Genomic DNA, 21,394 nt, shown 5'->3' with positions numbered 1-21,394 from the left:
ACTTATATATCACATATCCAGCTGCTGCTTCCCATTGTTTCATCTCTTGTTCATGTTCTACAGAATAATAATCAGTATATTTGGGTTGTGGAACCAATTGTCTGCATTTCTATGATTTCTTATGGGAAAATTTGCTTTGGTATAAGAGTGGATCTGGATTGCAAGCGCCATCCCGGAACGCATTATACTCGTAATCCAAGGCACCACTGTACTACTATACAAAGCTTATATTAAAGCAAATGTACCATAAACCATGTGATTTTTTTTCTTTTTCACAACCTGGTCGGCATGGAGATCCTGGTGGTGCAGTCCATTTTTGAGAATGCCCCCCAGATCCCGCACTCAGCGCTTTTTTTTTTTTTTCATGTGCGGCACCCCCAATGTAATGAGACCCGTGTGACGCAGCCATTACCCTGACGGCGCTGGGCCGAAGTGCAGTGAAGAAAACAACATGGATGAAAAAAATAGACGGTGCTGCCAGGTTCCCTGTGCTCACACCGACCAGGTAGCGAATAAAGAGAATACAGAAACCGAACAGAGAGTACAGAACCGAACAGATTAGAATGGCCATTTCAGTGCCCATACAATGGGGTCAGCCATGTATAATAGACCCGAAACAAAGTAAGCCTCCTCACTTCCCGCACTTTTCCGTACTCCTTTAATAGTCCCAGTTGGTCTATAATAGTAGCAGTCACACTGAATCTATAATACTGCTTGATTCCCCACAGTGCAGAGTGGGGCCCTTTCATTATCATCCCCGCTGCCCCTACATTAGTAACAATTAGAGATGCTAGAGAGCGTGCTCGAGTCCAGTCGTGCGCCATTTGATTACCAGTGGCTGAAAAAGTTGGATGCAGCCCGAGGGAGTCCTGGAAAACCTAGATACATACACAGACCATAGGCGGTACTATGTTTTCCTGGACTCCAGAGCTGCATCCAACTTCTTCAGCCACCAGTAATCAAATGGCGAAGAATCAGACTGGGGCTCGTCTCTAGCAATGACATAATGGTGCCAGCTCCAGTGCACCTGTAATCGTTCCAGTGACCCCATAATGGTGGCAATCCCAGTGAGCCTGGACTGGTATCTCTCACAGGGTCCATGCTACACACTGAGACGCAACACACCTTGATGGGACATCCTGATGGTTTATATATCTGTAAAGTACCGACTCCTTGGTGGAAGCCAACAGCTGGGTCTAGAGACAAGAGGGCGGCCTGTGGGTCCTCCATTGTCTTTAAGATGCTGCCAGGTGCTATATTATTTATCTAAGAACATAACTATAGCCATCGTAAAACATGGAAAAAGCAATGAATTCTAATATATTTGCAGATCAGTTACATGATGAAATCTATCATTATGTATACATACAGCCCATGAGAACGGGTGCGGGCGGGAGAACACAGGCATGTACGATTCCCCATAGACGGCTGGCAGGACGTTGTCTATGCCGAGCACGTCCACATCTGCAGATCATTTCTTACCTGCAATGCTGGGAGTTTGTTCCTCAGGTTCACGAGGATTACTCTGGCCAGAAGTAAGAAGATTGGATTGGCTGTCAGGCTGTAGACGGATTCTCCATCAAGAACAAGCGTGCCCAGAATCGCAGCTCGCAGAGCATTGCCCTGGAAATTAGCAGGAAAACATACGGATTAAAGGACACAAACATAAAGCTGCAAATTATAACAACAAAATAAGAAAGAAGGGGGGGTCCCATATATATATATATATATATATATATACATATATACACACACACACACACAGTGCTCTATAGAGAGGACGGGGGGGTCCGAACAGGTTACACACATTTATACTATCACACACACAGACATATAAAGTTGATTCTCCCTTTGTCTTTGATATGACTGACAGTAATCTGTAACAGTTAACGGGGTACTCCAACAGGAGGTAAATAAACTGAGGCATATAGCCTAGCTAAGCTGTCTGACCCCATGTGTTTTGGAGTCTTGGTTCTGTATTTTGTACTTACTGGTTGAGCAGTTGCTCAGTACTACAATTCCCAGAATGCAATGCTTTCCCTCGGCTGTTCATCACAGTCCTCAACCCTGCCTACTCCCTTCCCAAACACCACAACAATCAATCACACAAGTGAGATACCAATAGAAAGTACAGATCATCTATTGTCTATTGTCTATAAGTCTATTGTTGTAATCACACAAACTTGAGGGACATCGATAACATGCACGTTTTACCATTAAGTGAACAACGTAAACAGAAAACACCCAGAAATTTTAAAAAAAAATCAATAATTTTTTTCTGGTTTTGTTGCATATTTTATGGAAGAACAAAGTCTGTCACTGCAAAGTACAAAGGGCTGATGTGGGTCTGTAAGCGCTATGGCCTTTTAAATACAAGGCGGAAAAAACTAAAAAGCAAAAACAAAAAATTGGCTGCGTCCCTAAAGGGTTGGATTGTAAAAGAGTCCAGTGATGGCCATCTAAGTCTATGGACAGCGTCTGCATATCTGCAATTTCTGTTTATCTGAAGCAAAAGCAAGTGTGAGCGGCCTGGGAGCTCCGGATGAACGCCGGCCGTGACTCACAATCAGGACGCTATCACTGGAAAGCAGCGCAGAAAACAACTGTAGAATATTAAGGCTCCTCTGTACGCGGCTCTCCTACAGCCGTCTCTCCTCTCTTACCCAGCCTATTGCCCTGCGGCATCAACACAGCCAAATAAAAATAGGTTTTCTGAGGGAAGACCCGGCTCCGGTTGTCTCATCCTATAAAATATGAGTGACGCCTCCAGCAACGTCCTGAATTTATAGCAACACAGGAAGATTACAGAGAGAGAGAGAGAGAGAGAGATCACACACCAGAAATAACAATGGCCACTGACTGCAGGGAAGCAGATGCTGGGCTCCTCTATATACCCATGTACATGTCTTATCAGTAATACCGTACTCTGTATAACTATATTACACGTGGGTGCATGACCATCATATACAGGTCCAGAAATAGAAGCATAATGAGATGAGCATTGCATGCAAGGGCCGCACACGTCAACTGAACCGCTGAGCTCTCAGTCACGTCCCCCTGATAACCGTAATGGCGCATGCATCGGAGGAGCGGCACACACATTGTACATCCCGGTTCTGGGCACTGCCTTTAGGCGCCGCTCCTCTGGCACATGTGCAATCGTGGTTATCAGCGCATAAGCACTGACATGAACTGGCAGGTCGATGTGCGTGGCCCTTGCCAGCAACGGAGCAGGCGCAGAAGATGACACCAGGGTGGAGCGGGAGGCTGGACCGGTAAATATGCAGCAGAATAAGGGAGGAGGACGGAGTGTTGAGGCGTGCGAAGTGCGGCACAAATGCCAAGCCACTCCCCCTTTTTGATACTTGGTTACAGGGCGCTTGGCAACACTGTATCAATTCTACAGCACTGGTGCATTTACCCAGACAAGGGGACAGAGACCTCAGGTCCGCTCCAGGTACTGACACATTCCCTTTAAGAACATGTTGCTTTGTGATAGGAAAAGGAAGATGTATTTTCCTCACAAACAAAACCTGATGATAAAAGAGACTGTGCAGCTGAACGTGTCTGGTGATAGAAGTCTGGGACTCTAGAAGTTTCTCTGACTCACAGCTGGTCATTCTTTTCAATTTTAAAAGCCACAGGATGTGAATCTGTTTTACCAAAATCAATTGCAGGCCCGATTAAGCCCGAGTATATCTACCGATACCGCGTCCCAGCATGGCGCCGTCCTCAGGGCAGAATACAAGGATTCAATCAGCTTTCTGAAAGTTTATTCAATAAAGTAAGACTAACGCCAGGCTAACGTGTCACCGACACCTATAGCCGTGTATATCCATGTACTGAGAAGGTGACACTCTCCTAGGAACGGTCATGAAACAGAGCGGTGGTACTGCTGTAGGACTAGACCCTCTACCGACCGGCACATTGATGGGGTAACCAGACCTCCTACCGACCGGCACATTGATGGGGTAACCAGACCTCCTACCGACCGGCACATTGATGGGGTAACCAGACCTCCTACCGACCGGCACATTGATGGGGTAACCAGACCTCCTACCGACCGGCACATTGATGGGGTAACCAGACCTCCTACGGACTGGCACATTGATGTGGTAACCCGACCTCCTACCGACCGGCACATTGATGGGGTAACCAGACCTCCTACCGACCGGCACATTGATGGGGTAACCAGACCTCCTACCGACCGGCACATTGATGGGGTAACCAGACCTCCTACGGACTGGCACATTGATGTGGTAACCAGACCTCCTACCGATCGGCACATTAATGGGGTAACCAGACCTCCTACCGACCGGCACATTGATGGGGAAACCCAACCTCCTACCGACCGGCACATTGATGGGGAAACCCAACCTCCTACCGACCGGCACATTGATGGGGTAACCAGACCTCCTACAAACTGGCACATTGATGGGGAAACCCAACCTCCTACCGACCGGCACATTGATGGGGTAACCAGACCTCCTACCGAACGGCACATTGATGGGGTAACCAGACCTCCTACCGACCGGCACATTGATGGGGTAACCAGACCTCCTACTGACCGGCACATTGATGGGGTAACCAGACCTCCTACTGACCGGCACATTGATGGGGTCCATTCAGATAGAAAACAATGGTGCACACCTGAGAGCTTATTAATATCCTTGTGGACCCTGTAGCCGTGATTCTAATGTGGTTTTATGTTGAAGCTATGATCCCCTGGTCCCGAAAAATAGGGACTAAAGGTTAGGATGGGGGTGGTAAATACATAGGGGAAAATCACAGTACATTGGCTTCTGCTGGGGTAGTGCGGCCATTTACTTTTTCTACTTAATGAACACACATTATAAGGTTATATAACATTGTAATGGGTGTTAATAATTAGCAGAAGTTAAATAAAGTATACATAGCAAATAACGGTCCACCCCGTCCTCTTCTCCCGAGCGCCATCCTGCCAACAACCTTCTAGGTTGCTGCGTAAAATTGTCTATTATCTACATATTGGGATGCAAGAAAAGCCAAGTGTCTTCCCGGCTCTACTTACAGGACAGTAAATATACACAATGACTTAGAGCCCTATTCCACGGGACGATTATCGTGTGAAAAATCCTTATATTGTTCGAATTTAAACGATAATCGTTCTGTGTAATTGCAGGAAACGATTGAAAAATTGTTCGTATGTTGTTGATCGTTGATTTAGATCTGAACCTAAAATCATCGTTAATCGTTCGCTGTAATTCCACATTCTTTCGCTTAAGTTCCGCATTTTTTTACTAATCGTTCAGTGAAATTGCACATTGTCCGTTGTTTCGCTGGGATCAGAAGGAATAAACGTTCATAGTAACGATCGTAATAACGATCGTAACTAACCACCATCGTTCTGTGTAATATGGTGAACGATTTCAGGTTAACGATAAACAATCTCGTTTGCGATCGTTTATCGTTAAAAATCGCTCCGTGTAATAGGACCCTTAGAGCCCTATTACACGGGACGATTATCGCGCGAAAAATCGTTAAATTGACAGAATTTAAACGATAGTCGTTCTGTGTAATAGCAGGCAACGATTGAAAAATCGTTCGTATGTCATTGATTGTTGATTCAGATCTGAACCTAAAATTATAGTTAATCGTTCGCTGTAATTCCACATTCGTTCGCTCAAGTTCTGCGTTTTTTCACTAATCGCTAGTGTAATTGCACATTGTTCATCGTTTTTCAGAAGGAATAAACGATCATAGTAATGATCGCAATAACGACCGTAGTAACGATCATAACTAACGATTATCGTTCTGTGAAATATGGTGAACGATTTCAGGTTAACGATAAACAATCTTGTTTGCGATCGTTTATCGATAGTCGTTAAAAATCGCTCTGTGTAATAGGACCCTTACAGACCGTCCGTTCCTGGTGATGGCACCAAATGACTCCACACTGAGATTCCATGACACCGCCCCATTTCCATATCCCCCTTACTGTCCGCTTCAGTCTGAAATCCATCACCTTCACATTTTGCTGTCAGGATAATTGTAACACTTATGAGGAACACAGATGAATGAGAATGAGATTTCCTAAAGTGGATCCCCGGCCCATTGTGCAGCCGCCCCCCCAGCACTTTTACATTCCCGGCTCCTTACTGCGACTTTGCAGCACAATGTAATGTTTAGTAATAACTGCAGAAGCATGAGATGCAGCAAAGCTGCTGGAAATCCCCGGGCCTGATGTGTGGAGGTCATACGTGCCGCTAATGCATATGTTTCCATGCACATCCCATCATGTATTCACCACCACTAAGCCGACCATAAATCTCCATGATCCAAATGTCAGTAACCATCAGAGTCAGGGAGGCGGCAATGCGGAGAGCCGCAGCTGCTGGGATCTCTATGAAGCCTGCCCATCAATATATATATATAATTTATGATCGAAACTGAAATAAATAAGCGTGAACCAAAGAGTCCCTAAATTTATTGAAAGGCATAGCCCAGAACCTCTGTATAAAGGGGTCATCCGGAGAGCAGAAGGTCCTACCTCTTCTGCATCGCTTCCTCCATCTGATCATCTATGGAGAGGACTGGAGCATACTGTAGGCAATGATGGATGTGACCGATCTCGCAGTGACATCAGGCGGCTGCTGAGCATTGCATGCTGGTGTGGTTTCATCTGCGACATGCTCCCAGCCTCCTCTCGTCTTCCTCAGACAGCTGAAAGGAGGAAGTGGTGCACCGGAGAACAGAAGAAGTAGGACCTATTGTGCTCTGGATAACCCTATAACACAGGTGACATGTCTCCTAGGTAGGGGGCATCACACATTCTGTAATTATGATCCATACGCAGACAGTGTGCTACGGACTGGAATTCTAAGCGCACCGCACCATCGTTCATTATGATGCCAGGAGCTCGGAAACTTAATAAATCTTTTGAGCTACTGTACTGGCACAGATCTAACCAGATTCGTAGCTCCTGGCATCAAAAAGCAGAAGGAACTGTGAATCTCCGTAGCACATTGTCTGTATTTACAGACCATGCATGGAAGGTGTGAACGCCCCCTGAGGCTTTTTATATCACAGGAAAACTGATGTGCAACAATTCTGCACAAATTTGAAACCATATTTGCTTATGCCGAGATAACCGCTATAAATTTCCCCCAATAGGTTTATTAATGGAGCAGTCCTATATGTCATATATTTGGTTAACTAAAGATGCCAGTGTGAACAGAGCCTTACAGCATTGTACGTATTATACACATACAGTAGCCGTAGACACAATCCAATGTTACACTAGACATAAAGTGTTGCTACTATACAAATAAAATTGGATTAAATGGCTTAATAACAAGAACAGCAAAGCCAGAAATGACAACATAAAACAAGAACATGGACACCTGCTCTACTCTACCAGCCGAGAGAATAAAGATGTCAGCTTCCTTTTTAGTGGGGAAATGAATGTGTTGTTGCCGCTCGCTCAGCCCTTTATCTGGCATCAGGGAGCGGCAAAGCATCGCAGCGAATAAAAGCCGCTAATGGCTTCTTCATTAGACAGGCCGAGCGCCAGCAAAAGGGATGAAATATTCACAAGTCCTCAACCTTGGGGTTTCCCGACTTATTTTTATTTTTAATAAGGCAGATAGATGTGACCTGATGCTATATACTGTACACGGTGATACGGGATACACCGGGGTTACCTGACTCACACATACTAATATATATATCATAGATGTGACCTGATGCTATATACTGTACACGGTGATACGGGATACACCGGGGTTACCTGACTCACACATACTAATATATATATCATAGATGTGACCTGATGCTATATACTGTACACACTGATATGGGATACACCGGGGTTACCTGACTCACACATACTAATATATATATCATAGATGTGACCTGATGCTATATACTGTACACACTGATATGGGATACACCGGGGTTACCTGACTCACACATACTAATATATATCATAGATGTGACCTGATGCTATATACTGTACACACTGATATGGGATACACCGGGGTTACCTGACTCACACATACTAATATATATATCATAGATGTGACCTGATGCTATATACTGTACACGGTGATACGGGATACACCGGGGTTACCTGACTCACACATACTAATATATATATCATAGATGTGACCTGATGCTATGCACTGTACACACTGATACGGGATACACCAGGGTTACCTGACTCACACATACTAATATATATATTATAGATGTGACCTGATGCTATGCACTGTACACACTGATACGGGATACACCAGGGTTACCTGACTCACACATACTAATATATATATCATAGATGTGACCTGATGCTATATACTGTACACGGTGATACGGGATACACCGGGGTTACCTGACTCACACATACTAATAAATATATATATCATAGATGTGACCTGATGCTATGCACTGTACACGGTGATATACACCAAGGTTACCTGACTCACACATACTAATCTATGATATATATATGTGACCTGATGCTATATACTGTACACACGGATATGGGATACACCAAGGTGCCTCACACATACTAATAAATATATATATCATAGATGTGACCTGATGCTATGCACTGTACACGGTGATACGGGATACACCGAGGTTACCTGCCTAATATCACAGAACAAAGATGTAATAAAACAGCTACGAGTGTCCACCAGGAGGCAGGAGAGATCCTCTCATCAGGTAGCACATTGGAGGGGCTGCCAGCTTCCTGTTGCTGATCACATGAGCAGTGTATACTTACCTTTAGTGATGATGTGTGATCTGGTGTGTTTACTAGGAAACTTTTGAGTACTGGATTAACAGACTGTTACATAATCTATCGTCGACATCAGATCAATGGCCGCATTTACTAAAACTAAGTGCAAATCTTTAACACCTTCTGGCAAAAGAATACTGATTCATCCTGTGGTGGGTGGGGGAGTTCAGAGAGGGGTCACCACCTGCCGTTTAGATGCAGCGGTATATACACAAGCCCTCTCTGGGGTCTAGTGGTGAGATTGCCCCCCGTTGTAATAAATAGTAATGAAAAAGTTGTGCACAGGGGTCTATATACTTCTTGGGGAGTAACAGGATGGTTATATACTTCTGGGGGGTTATATACTACTGGGGGAGCAACAGGGGGGTTATATACTTCTGGGGGAGCAACAGGGGGGTTATATACTACTGGGGGAGCAACAGGATGGTTATATACTACTGGGGGAGCAACAGGGGGGTTATATACTACTGGGGGAGCAACAGGATGGTTATATACTACTGGGGGAGCAACAGGGGGGTTATATACTACTGGGAGAGCAACAGGATGGTTATATACTACTGGGGGAGCAATAGGATGGTTATATACTACTGGGGGAGCAACAGGATGGTTATATACTACTGGGAGAGCAACAGGATGGTTATATACTACTGGGGGAGCAACAGGATGGTTATATACTACTGGGGGAGCAACAGGATGGTTATATACTACTGGGAGAGCAACAGGATGGTTATATACTACTGGGGGAGCAACAGGATGGTTATATACTACTGGGGGAGCAATAGGATGGTTATATACTACTGGGAGAGCAACAGGATGGTTATATACTACTGGGGGAGCAACAGGGGGGTTATATACTACTGGGGGAGCAATAGGATGGTTATATACTACTGGGAGAGCAACAGGATGGTTATATACTACTGGGGGAGCAACAGGGGGGTTATATACTACTGGGGGAGCAATAGGATGGTTATATACTACTGGGAGAGCAACAGGATGGTTATATACTACTGGGGGAGCAACAGGATGGTTATATACTACTGGGAGAGCAACAGGATGGTTATATACTACTGGGGGAGCAATAGGATGGTTATATACTACTGGGGGAGCAATAGGATGGTTATATACTACTGGGGGAGCAACAGGATGGTTATATACTACTGGGGGAGCAACAGGGGGGTTATATACTACTGGGGGAGCAACAGGGGGGTTATATACTACTGGGGGAGCAACAGGGGGGTTATATACTACTGGGGGAGTGCAATACGTTTACTAATGATGTTCAGCTCGGACCTTCACCTGACAATAGACCCCGGTAAGTGAAGCTTCACTAAAAGTTGTTGAGTACCCCTGATATAGATAGGAATATTATAAACACACATGAATACACACACACTACAACACAAACTAGCCGCAAACACGGAGATCCCCTCACCCTACTGAAACTGACGTATGTCCAGGTGGGCGGCCATGCTCATGGGAAAGTCAGGTCTGTAAGGGCAAACACGGAAGTGGAAGATACACAGAAAAATGTGTTTAAATCCCCTCAATTGCAGAAGTTAGATGTCGCCCTAGGGCTGCAAGGAAAACATAGATGCAGTCTTTGGTTGTATCCATATTTTCCAGGACTCCTTAGGGCGGCATCCAACTTCTGATGGCAAATACAGCCAAGTTCCAGGAGTCTCACTGACCAAGGGCGAGAAGTGACCATGAGCTGCAGACGGCGGCCTCATCCCCAGCATACGGCTGACTAACAACCTCCCATCTGGCAGCTAATTATACAGGATTATTCTAACGGCCCCATAACCCGAATCACAACGGCCACTTTAATGGAATAAATAACCGTCCCGTTCTTACAGAATCCTCGGAGTCCAACCCTCGCATGTAATCACGGAGATCTGCTCATTTTGCAGATTGCGGGTTATTTCGTGAAAACAAAAGAATGTGGCTGAAAACGATGCGGAGTGACAAGCTGCCGCACAGCATAAGAGCCGGCACACGCTTGTATCATGCTGAGTGGGGGGGCCGCCTCGGGGTCTTCACTCCTCATAACATCAACACTGGCACCAAAGCAAAGAGGAAGCGAGCTGCTAAACCCTTCCTTCTGCTCCTGTACATGTATCCCAGTAATTGCCGGGGCCCGGCCTCCATCATGCCGCCTTCCTCATTTCTAGCACGGTCTCCCGGATGCCCTTCAGTACGTTACACAGCTCCGTCTTACTCCATTCCCCTCCAGCCTCTCTCTAATATAGATAAGTAAACTTTACAGGTAATGAGGAGGATGAAATAGGATGTAGCTGCCGATCTACAGGAAACCACATCAATCAATAGAAAAAAATAAAAACAACCACAAATCAAAAAACCCAAAATGATGTTGGCTGTGGCGCTCACTAAGTAATGAAACACAACCTTTCCACATGTGACTAATGACTCCTCCTTATTGTCATACGGAGTCCGCACTAGGAGGTGACCTTATTTCTCCAGCATTGGTTTGCATCCTTGTGATCTACTGATCGTGTGAAGAGCCCAATAGACATCAATGGGCACTAAGTCCAATATGGAAATACGGATCCGGAGATTAAGGCCTCACTATTTTTATGTATGGTTGTGCCAAATAGAATATCGAAAAAAAATATTGTACTGCCCTAATCAGGAAGATTTTATAAAAAAGAAAAGCAGAATGAATAGATATAATAACATGAAATCCATCAATGAGAAAGGAAAACCATAGGGAAGACCAAGAGCTAACATAAGGATATTGACTGGTATAGAACATGATGAGAGGTCTGGGTGTTGTTCCTTACAGAATTAATCTTTACATAAAGGAACGTTACATGCTAAGAAGTGGCGACACCAGGAACCGTAGAGAGAGATCTCATCATTCACGAGTCTGAGATCACACACCAAGCTATATACAAGTAACTATAAGAAACAATCAACTCACTAAGAGATCAGGTTACATGTGACCACAGAGGTCTATAGATAGATAAAGAAAGAAGTGGGGACAGCAGGGAACGAGCACAGGTAGAGACTACTGAGTCTTCTATGTATATATATATGTATGTGTGTATATATATGTATGTGTGTGTGTAATATACATATACATATACATATACATATATATATATATATATATATATATATATATATATATACACACACACACACACACACATACACAGTGGTACCTCGGTTTAAGAGTAACTTGGTTTAACAGCGTTTTGGAAGAAGAGCTCACAGTTTTTCAAAATTGTGACTTGGTATAAGAGCATTGCTTTGGTGTAAGAGCTCCCTGTACTGGGTGGGAGGGGGAGTGGGGGAGGGGCATGGTCTGCATAGCGGGGTCTACAGCCCTGTACTCTGACCCAGGGAGTCTCCCTCACCTTCCAAATCATAGCAGATCCACTTTAGGCTGGGGCTTACATCAGGGGACAGGACTGCGGAGGTAATCACAGAGTGCTGCATTATGTGCCCACATCTGCCCTGCTCCCTGCAGTCTCTCTCAGTCCGGATTGGTCCATGCTGAGCACACACCCCTCCCCCATTGCTGTCATGTGACCACACAGACCTCTGACAGCAGTCCTGCTTCTCTATTCTAGCCTGTTGTACTACATTACTGCATTATGGGGATCTGCAGCTCCATCCTGTATCTACAAGCTGCTGCTGTGTTATCAGGGTTATACAGTTACTATACATTATACACCACATGCTGCTATACTGTACAGTAACTTATATATCACATATCCAGCTGCTGTGTTATCAGGGTTATACAGTTACTATACATTATATACCACATGCTGCTATACTGTACAGTAACTTATATATCACATATCCAGCTGCTGTGTTATCAGGGTTATACAGTTACTATACATAATACACCACATGCTGCTATACTGTACAGTAACTTATATATTACATATCCTGCTGCTGCTGTGTTATCAGGGTTATACAGTTACTATACATTATACACCACATGCTGCTATACTGTACAGTAACTTATATATCACATATCCAGCTGCTGTGATATCAGGGTTATACAGTTACTATACATTATACACCACATGCTGCTATACTGTACAGTAACTTATATATCACATATCCAGCTGCTGTGTTATCAGGGTTATACAGTTACTATACATTATACACCACATGCTGCTATACTGTACAGTAACTTATATATCACATATCCAGCTGCTGTGTTATCAGGGTTATACAGTTACTATACATTATACACCACATGCTGATTGCTATACTGTACAGTAACTTATAATATCACAGATTCAGCTGCTTCTCATTGTTTCATCTCTTCTACATGTTATTCAGAATAATAAATCATATTATATACACAGAGAGGTCGGCACAACCCCTTCCAATGTGTCGGGCCTGTGCAGTAGGCAATGGCGATGGGGTGCCAACCATCGAAAGGAACAGTCTCTGATACGTACAATCACGACAAGGCAATGAAAGAGGTGGCACTCACCATCCGATGAATTTCTTGGCTTTATTTCATCATATAAAAGGACATAAAAGATGCAGATAAAAACGTGGCAGACGCCAGCAGGTAAGTGGTAACAGTCTGTTTCGCGGTACAATCGCCTCTACGGACGAAGCATCTGTACCGCGAAACAGACTGTTACCACTTACCTGCTGGCGTCTGCCACGTTTTTGTCTGCATCTTTTATGTCCTTTTATATGAGAAAAATAAAGCCAAGAAATTCATCGGATGGTGAGTGCCAGCTCTTTCATTGCCTTGTCGTGATTAAAAATAATAAATCATATTTGGGGTGTGGAACCAATTGTCTGCAGATCAGTGATTTCTTATGGGAAAATTTGCTTTAGAGTAAGAGTGGATTTGGATTACAAGCGCCGTCCCGGAATGAATTATACTCCTAATCCAAGGCACCACTGTATATATATATATATATATATGTTTGAGTGTGTATGCATACATGTATGTGTGTAGTGTATAGAAGCTTTAATAACATATAGACTCCGTCTACCTCAGGAACAACTGAAAATTTAGAGCTGGTGACGGCACAGAAGGCAACTGGTAATAGTGCAAGGTACAAAGTTATATAATCACCCAAATCCGTCCTACTCCTGCGCACACTTACTGGACAGATTATCCTGGAAAGTTACCTAAAATGACAGGTACGCTTTAAGAGATTTCAGGTGACACAAGGAATAGGAGCAGGAGCGCTGCAATAAGCGACCTGATATAAACTCATAGAAATGATGGTAGATAACGCACGATGCTGGCCAAACAGAATCACAGCCATACCCTGGATTACAAGTAACTCGGCCTGACAGAGCTTTAAATGGCGAGCAAACCACTTAAACAAATTGTACCTGGGTAGAAATCCCTCTCGTTTTTACCCACTGCTACCTGCCAGCGCTGGTTACCTCCTGACTCTCTAATGGTGCCCATCCGTGCCAGGGACTCTGCTGAACTGCAGAGATCCTCCTGTGGAAGCGAGCACCTTGGTCTTACCCTCTCTCCCTGCTGCCAGAGGACTGAGGGTGAGTGAGGCTCTGGCACTCTACTACTCCTACTCTCTGCTGCCACCTCTGTCCATGCCAGGAACTGTCCAGAGCAGGAGAGGTTTTCTATGGGGATTTGCTGCTGCTCTGGACAGTTCCTGACATGGACAGAGGTGGCAGCAGAGAGCCCTATGTCAGACTGGAGAGAATACACCACTTCCTGCAGGACATACAGCAGATGATAAGTGCTGGAAGACTGGAGATTTTTTTTAAATAGTAATTTACAAATCTCTATAACTTTCTGCCACCAGTTGATTGGGAACAAATATTCTGCCAGAGTACCCCTTTAATCGATTAACCCCTTCTTTACTAATGCAGTGTTCCTTATTGATGCAGCCCACCTTACCTGCTGTATTTTTGGGTAAGGGAACGAATCATCTGCATTTCAATTATTTCTTATGGCAGAATTTGCTTTGATATCTGTGTGATTTGGATTATAAGGACGTTCGGGACGTTCATAATCCAAGGTTACGCAGTATATAGCCTCAGACCTCCTCTGGTAGTTAGGGGGGGGTATGACTCCTGCACGGCATACAGACGATTTTCCTGACCCCCATCTTATATTTCAGAATCTTTCCTGTAATATTGGGTTTGGTGGTAATTTGCGCTGCATAAACCTATAAACAAAGTAGAAGCCTAATAAAGCGACATTTATGACACTTCCATCCCCCATGTTCCTATAAGCATAGAAATATTCCCAACACGTGTAGGAGAAGAGATAGTGATCCCTCCTCGCACTGCACGTCCGGCTCTCTGTACCGCCAGCGCCGACACTTAACCCTTCTATTTCTGGCCCGGCTGATTCTATCCTCCTCGTCTCCATCCACCAGCCTCGTTTTTAATCCGTCGGACATTTTTACAGCTTATTATCAGCAGTTTATTCATGGGGGGACGCGCCACTCTTGGCAAACAACGTATGGAGATAGCGGCGGCTGGGAATAAATGACACAGGAGAGACCTTGTGGATACGCACAAGAGCAAAGTGATAAATCATTCTCATTCCACTCATACAAAGTTTCAATTAAGTGGAATGAAAAGCTCCGAGCGTTCATCAAAACCCCCGATCATTCCCTTCCAGATAAGGTTAATTCAGCCTCATGCCGGCCGGGCTGCTATGGAAGTCGCACGTCACGGTTCAGGACCTCTGAAGCCCGGCCGTTGTGCTGGGACGTTCTATCTCCCCCAACAAACAAGTCATCACATCTACTTATCACGGCCTTTGGGTTCTTTATCATTCTTCTCCCAGCGTTGTGCTGTGTGGTTAGCGGGCGGCGGTGGTGTGTGCGGACTATTAATGACCCGCGCTGTATCTCTCCCGGCCAGCCGAGCAGGAGAGAAGCATTTCCTATAGATCATCAAGAGCTTTTAGGAACGGCGTAAAATATACATCACTCACAGCCAGCGTATGAGATGTGTGTCTGCTGGGGTGTACCGCATGGCGCCTGCGGAGTGCAGCTCCGGCCTATGGGACCCGCCATTCAGACGAAGGAGGGAAAATGTAATCCACATCTATATCAGGGCTGGGACCTGTCTCCTGCTGCCGACCATACAGCCATTTATAACTGGGGGTGGAGCGTGGATGGGCAGTACCCAGGGCAAAGTACTGATCACCTCCAGATGCCCCTAGTATTGTAAAATAACCCCCATGATGCCCTAGTATTGTAATTAACCCCCCCCCCCCCCTCATGATGACCCTAGTATTGTAGGTAAAGGGGTTATCCAGCAAAAATCTTTTTCTTTCAATCCAACTGGTTTCATAAAGTTACATTACATAGATTGTAATTTACTTCTCTTTAAATCTCCAGTCTTCCAGTACTTATCAGCTGCTGTATGTCCTGCAGGAAGTGGTATATTCTCTCCAGTCTGACACGGTGCTCTCTGCTGCCACCTCTGTCCAGAGCAGCAGCAAATCCCCATAAAAAACCTCTCCTGTTCTAGACAGTTCCTGACATGGACAGAGGTGGCAGCAGAGAGCACTGTGTCAGACTGGAGAGAATATACCACTTCCTGCAGGACATACAGCAGCTGATAAGTATGAGAAGATTTGAGATTTTTAAATAGGAGTAAATTACAAATCTATATAACTTTATGAAACCAGTTGATTTGAAAGAAAAGGTTTTTTGCTAGAGTGCCCCTTTAACCCCCCATGATGCCCCTGGTATTGTAGTTAACCACCAGGATTTTCTTGTGATATGTGGGGGTCCCAGTAGTTGGGCCCCAAAAATCTGCTAATTATCCTGTCCTGTGGATGGGGGATTGTGTCTAATTACTTTGGGATAGCCCCTTTAAGAATGTAACTGATTTTTATTACAGAATTAAAAATGAAAAAAATAAATTTTGAGAATGAAAGAAACAATTAAGGCAAGGCAAGGCAAACTGGTGTGCAGAAATCCTCCATAGGCCAATTACATAGTGAATCTTCACCACCCTGCTGAATGCGGATAGATATGCAGGGGGTGTATGATCACTGACTGCCATTACACACACACAAAAAAAAAAGGAGGTGAAAAGGTAATGTGAACTCAGCTTTATACGATACCTGTGTAATGTGCTCCAGCAGGGACTCCGACAGCACAGGGGGTCCCGTCCAATTACTCTGCACAAAGAGATGGAGGCAGCCGACACCCAGGAGAAACACCAGCAGCTGCCTGCAACCGAGAGGAGGGGAGAAGGAGGCCGCATCAATCACCTGTATAGTCAATGGGGAGAGTTATCAACCATGGTGTAAAGTGAGACTGGCTCAGTCGCCCCCGGAAACCAATCAGATTCCATCTCTCATTCCTCACAGACTCTTTGGAAAATGTAAGGTGGAATCTGATTGGTTGCCGGGGGCGACTGAGCCAGTCTCACTTTACTCCATGTCTGATAAATCTCCCCCTATGAGCCTATAGGACACTACATGATATATATACTAGTGTAATAAACCACAGACATACAGTAATATACACTACTAGGTCTCTCTGGATGTAACAGACTGCAGACTGCTGTAAAAGCGGCATTCCAGGTTTTACCACTATTTAGGGTGCGTTCACACGTACAGGATCTGCAGCAGATTTGATGTCACAGATTTGAAGTTGCAGATAAATTCACGGCCATCAAATCTGCTGCAGATCCTGTACGTGTGAACACACCCTTTAAGGGGTTTTCCAAGTTACATTTTTATTTTCCTTTGCTGCACCTTCCATTATACTAATTGGCTTCAATTATAAATCCGGGAGCCTCTATTACTTTATAAGGACACCTGTGACCCACGCCACGTACACAGGGCCGTTGTTTCAAAGCCAGCGGGTCAGTGACGGTCATGTGATCAGCTTTCACAGTAATGGAGGCCGAATTTATAACTGAAGCGGATTAGTATAATCCTTGCAATGTTGCATTGGCTGGAATGTTCCTACACAAAAAATACTAAATGCCCGGATGAACACAGTCCTATAATAAATAAGACAGTTCTGGGTTACATAGAAGATTCAATCCATAGGCCCTAAAAGACAGTACCTGATGGAAGCTGCGTGCTACCACCTCTTGCTAGGTAGTGTGTGTGTGTGTGTGTGTGTGTGTGTGTGTATATAGCTGAGATGTGTATTTGGGTAGCTTTGTCTCTATATGCAGCAGAGCTGTGTGTGTTTAAAGGGGTACTGCAGCAAAAATCTTTATCTTTCAAATCAACTGGTGTCAGACTTTACACAGATTTGTAAAATAATTATATTTTAAAAAAATTCCAGTCTTCCATTACTTATCAGCTGCTGTATGTCCTGCAGGAAGTGGTGTATTCTCTCCAGTCTGACACAGTGCTCTCTGCTGCCACCTGTCTGTCAGGAACTCCTCCACTCAAAGATGGGTAAAACAGGCACAGATCTAAGGGGTAGTAGTGATATAAAATACCATACAATTTATTAAAAGGATTATTTTATATCACTATTACCTCTTGGACCTGCACCTGTTTTACCCATGTTTGAGTGGAGGAGTTCCTGACATGGACAGAGGTGGCAGCAGAGAGCACTGTGTCAGACTGGAGAAAATACACCACTTCCTGCAGGACATACAGCAGCTGATAAGTATTGGAAGACTGATGATTGTTTAATAGAAGTAAATTAAAATCTATATAACTTTTTGAAACTAGCTGATCTGAAGAACAATGTAAAGATGTAAACACCAATCTTGTGCATTTCCTTATAATAAAACTGCAGTCAGGAAGGGACTTTAGGTCGTAATACAGACTAAGAACTTTGCTCATATTATTTTTATGTGACCCTGTGTAACATGGATAACTAAGCATAATGTGATCGCTACACTTTGTTTTAGTGGATACGATGGCACTGAGCTGGCGCACCTTTCTTACGCCTTCGCGGATGATCCAAGTGTAAAACAGTTTGTCCCGTTTGCAGTTATCTAAACCAGGGCTGCGTCTTATAGTAAAAAAAAACAGGTAAATGTTCAGACTGTAGAGGGCGCTGCGGCCCACACTCACCAGCCGGGAGATTGAAGAAGAGGAGCACAACCCACTAAGCAGAATAGCAGAGAACGGCCACCAGCATAACAGATAGAATGCCATTACACCGCCCATACACCGTACCTGTCAGCGTTCTGCTCCGCAGGGGAGTCCAGGAAGGCAGCAATCTGTCTCTCTAGATACAAGTCAATTTTTTCTCCTGGTTCTGATGTGCCAAAAATCTCTTGTATCAATGGACTCAGCACAATTCCCTCATAATCCCCATCAAACAGCAAAGGCAACAGAGCCAGGATTTCTGTATAGAAGAAATAATGAAAAGGAACAGATATTATACTCACAGTATGTGTCATAAACCAGTGTACATTACCGCTGATCAGCTTACAAACCACTTACAATGTACTCAGATTGCAAGCAATACAAGTATATGGAGGGAGGAGGAGGAGGCAGATGGGAGGGGAGGAGGAGGGTGATGGGAGGGGAAGAGGAGGGAAGAGGAGGAGGGAGGCAGGAGGGGAAGAGGAGGGTGATGGGAGGGGAGGAGGAGGGAAGAGGAGGAGGGAGATGGGAGGGGAGGAGGAGGGTGATGGGAAGAGGAGGGAAGAGGAGGAGGGAGGCAGGAGGGGAGGAGGAGGGTGATGGGAGGGGAAGAGGAGGAGGGAGGCAGGAAGGGAGGAGGAGGGTGATGGGAAGGGAAGAGGAAGGCAGGAGGAGAGGAGGAGGAGGAGGGAGAAGGGAGGGGAGGAGGAGGGAGACAGAAGGGGAGGAGGAGGGAGACGGGAGGGGAGGAGGAGGAGGGAGGGGAGGAGGAGGGAGACAGAAGGGGAGAAGGAGGGAGACAGAAGGGGAGAAGGAGGGAGACAGAAGGGGAGAAGGAGGGAGATGGGAGGGGGGGAGGAGGAGGGAGGCAGGAGGGGAGGAGGAGGGAGATGGGAGGGAGATGGGAGGGGAGGGGGAGAAGGAGGAGGAGGAAGATGGGAGGGGAGGAGGAGGGTGATGGGAGGGGAAGAGAGCAGGGAAGAGGAGGAGGGAGGAGGGAAGAGGAGGAGGGAGGAGGGAAGAGGAGGAGGGAGGAGGGGAGGAGGAGGAAGGCAGGAGGGGAGGAGGGAGAAGGGAGGGGAGGGGAGGAGGAGGGAGATGGGAGGGGAGAAGGAGGAGGGAGGGGAGGAGGAGGGAGACAGAAGGGGAGGAGGAGGGAGATGGGAGGGGAGGAGGAGGGTGATGGGAGGGGAGGAGGAGGGTGATGGGAGGGGAGGAGGAGGAGGGAGGGGAGGAGGAGGGAGACAGAAGGGGAGGAGGAGGGAGATGGGAGGGGAGGAGGGAGAAGGGAGGGGAGGAGGGAGACAGAAGGGGAGGAGGGAGATGGGAGGGGAGGAGGAGGAGGGAGGGGAGGAGGAGGGAGACAGAAGGGGAGGAGGAGGGAGGCAGGAGGGGAGGAGGAGGGAGGCAGGAGGGGAGGAGGAGGGAGGCAGGAGGGGAGGGGAGGAGGAGGGAGACAGAAGGGGAGGAGGAGGGAGATGGGAGGGGAGGAGGAGGGTGATGGGAGGGGAGGAGGAGGGTGATGGGAGGGGAGGAGGAGGAGGGAGGGGAGGAGGAGGGAGACAGAAGGGGAGGAGGAGGGAGATGGGAGGGGAGGAGGGAGAAGGGAGGGGAGGAGGGAGACAGAAGGGGAGGAGGGAGATGGGAGGGGAGGAGGAGGGAGACAGAAGGGGAGGAGGAGGGAGGCAGGAGGGGAGGAGGAGGGAGGCAGGAGGGGAGGGGAGGAGGAGGAGGAAGGCAGGAGGAGAGGAGGAGGAGGGAGAAGGGAGGGGAGGAGGAGGAGGGAGATGGGAGGGGAGGAGGAGGAGGGAGGGGAGGAGGAGGGAGACAGAAGGGGAGGAGGAGGGAGATGGGAGGGGAGGAGGAGGGTGATGGGAGGGGAGGAGGAGGGTGATGGGAGGGGAGGAGGGAGATGGGAGGGGAGGAGGAGGGAGACAGAAGGGGAGGAGGAGGGAGATGGGAGGGGAGGAGGGAGGGGAGGAGGAGGGAGACAGAAGGGGAGGAGGAGGGAGATGGGAGGAGGAGGGTGATGGGAGGGGAGGAGGAGGGTGATGGGAGGGGAGGAGGAGGGTGATGGGAGGGGAGGAGGGTGATGGGAGGGGAGGAGGGAGATGGGAGGGGAGGAGGAGGAGGGAGGGGAGGAGGAGGGAGACAGAAGGGGAGGAGGAGGGAGATGGGAGGGGAGGAGGGAGATGGGAGGGGAGGAGGGAGAAGGGAGGGGAGGAGGGAGAAGGGAGGGGAGGAGGGAGATGGGAGGGGAGGAGGAGGAGGGAGGGGAGGAGGAGGGAGGCAGGAGGGGAGGAGGAGGGAGGCAGGAGGGGAGGAGGAGGGAGGCAGGAGGGGAGGGGAGGAGGAGGAGGGAGGCAGGAGGGGAGGAGGAGGGAGATGGGAGGGGAGGAGGAGGGAGGCAGGAGGGGAGGAGGAGGGGGGGAGGAGGAGGGAGGCAGGAGGGGAGGAGGAGGGAGATGGGAGGGGAGGAGGAGGGAGGCAGGAGGGGAGGAGGAGGGAGGCAGGAGGGGAGGAGGAGGGAGATGGGAGGGGAGGAGGAGGGAGGCAGGAGGGGAGGAGGAGGGAGGCAGGAGGGGAGGAGG

At 46.9% G+C, this 21,394-nt stretch overlaps 1 protein-coding gene across 5 annotated transcripts in view; it reads right to left on the bottom strand.

Moving 5' to 3' along the window:
* TTC27 (tetratricopeptide repeat domain 27) overlaps window positions 1-21,394 on the bottom strand; it is a 238,890-nt gene that overhangs the window by 204,405 nt on the left and 13,091 nt on the right. For all 5 annotated transcript variants that reach the window (XM_069954653.1, XM_069954649.1, XM_069954652.1 and 2 more), the window contains exons 3-5: window positions 18,891-19,062; window positions 16,857-16,965; window positions 1,483-1,623 (exon numbers count right to left, since the gene is read on the bottom strand). In XM_069954653.1, coding sequence (XP_069810754.1) covers window positions 1,483-1,623; window positions 16,857-16,965; window positions 18,891-19,062 — 422 coding nt within the window. The remainder of the gene's footprint in view (window positions 1-1,482; window positions 1,624-16,856; window positions 16,966-18,890; window positions 19,063-21,394) is intronic.

This window comes from Dendropsophus ebraccatus, chromosome 15, assembly GCF_027789765.1.
Source record: "Dendropsophus ebraccatus isolate aDenEbr1 chromosome 15, aDenEbr1.pat, whole genome shotgun sequence".
NCBI classification, from domain to species: domain Eukaryota; kingdom Metazoa; phylum Chordata; class Amphibia; order Anura; family Hylidae; genus Dendropsophus; species Dendropsophus ebraccatus.
This window is presented reverse-complemented; position numbering and strand designations above follow the sequence as displayed.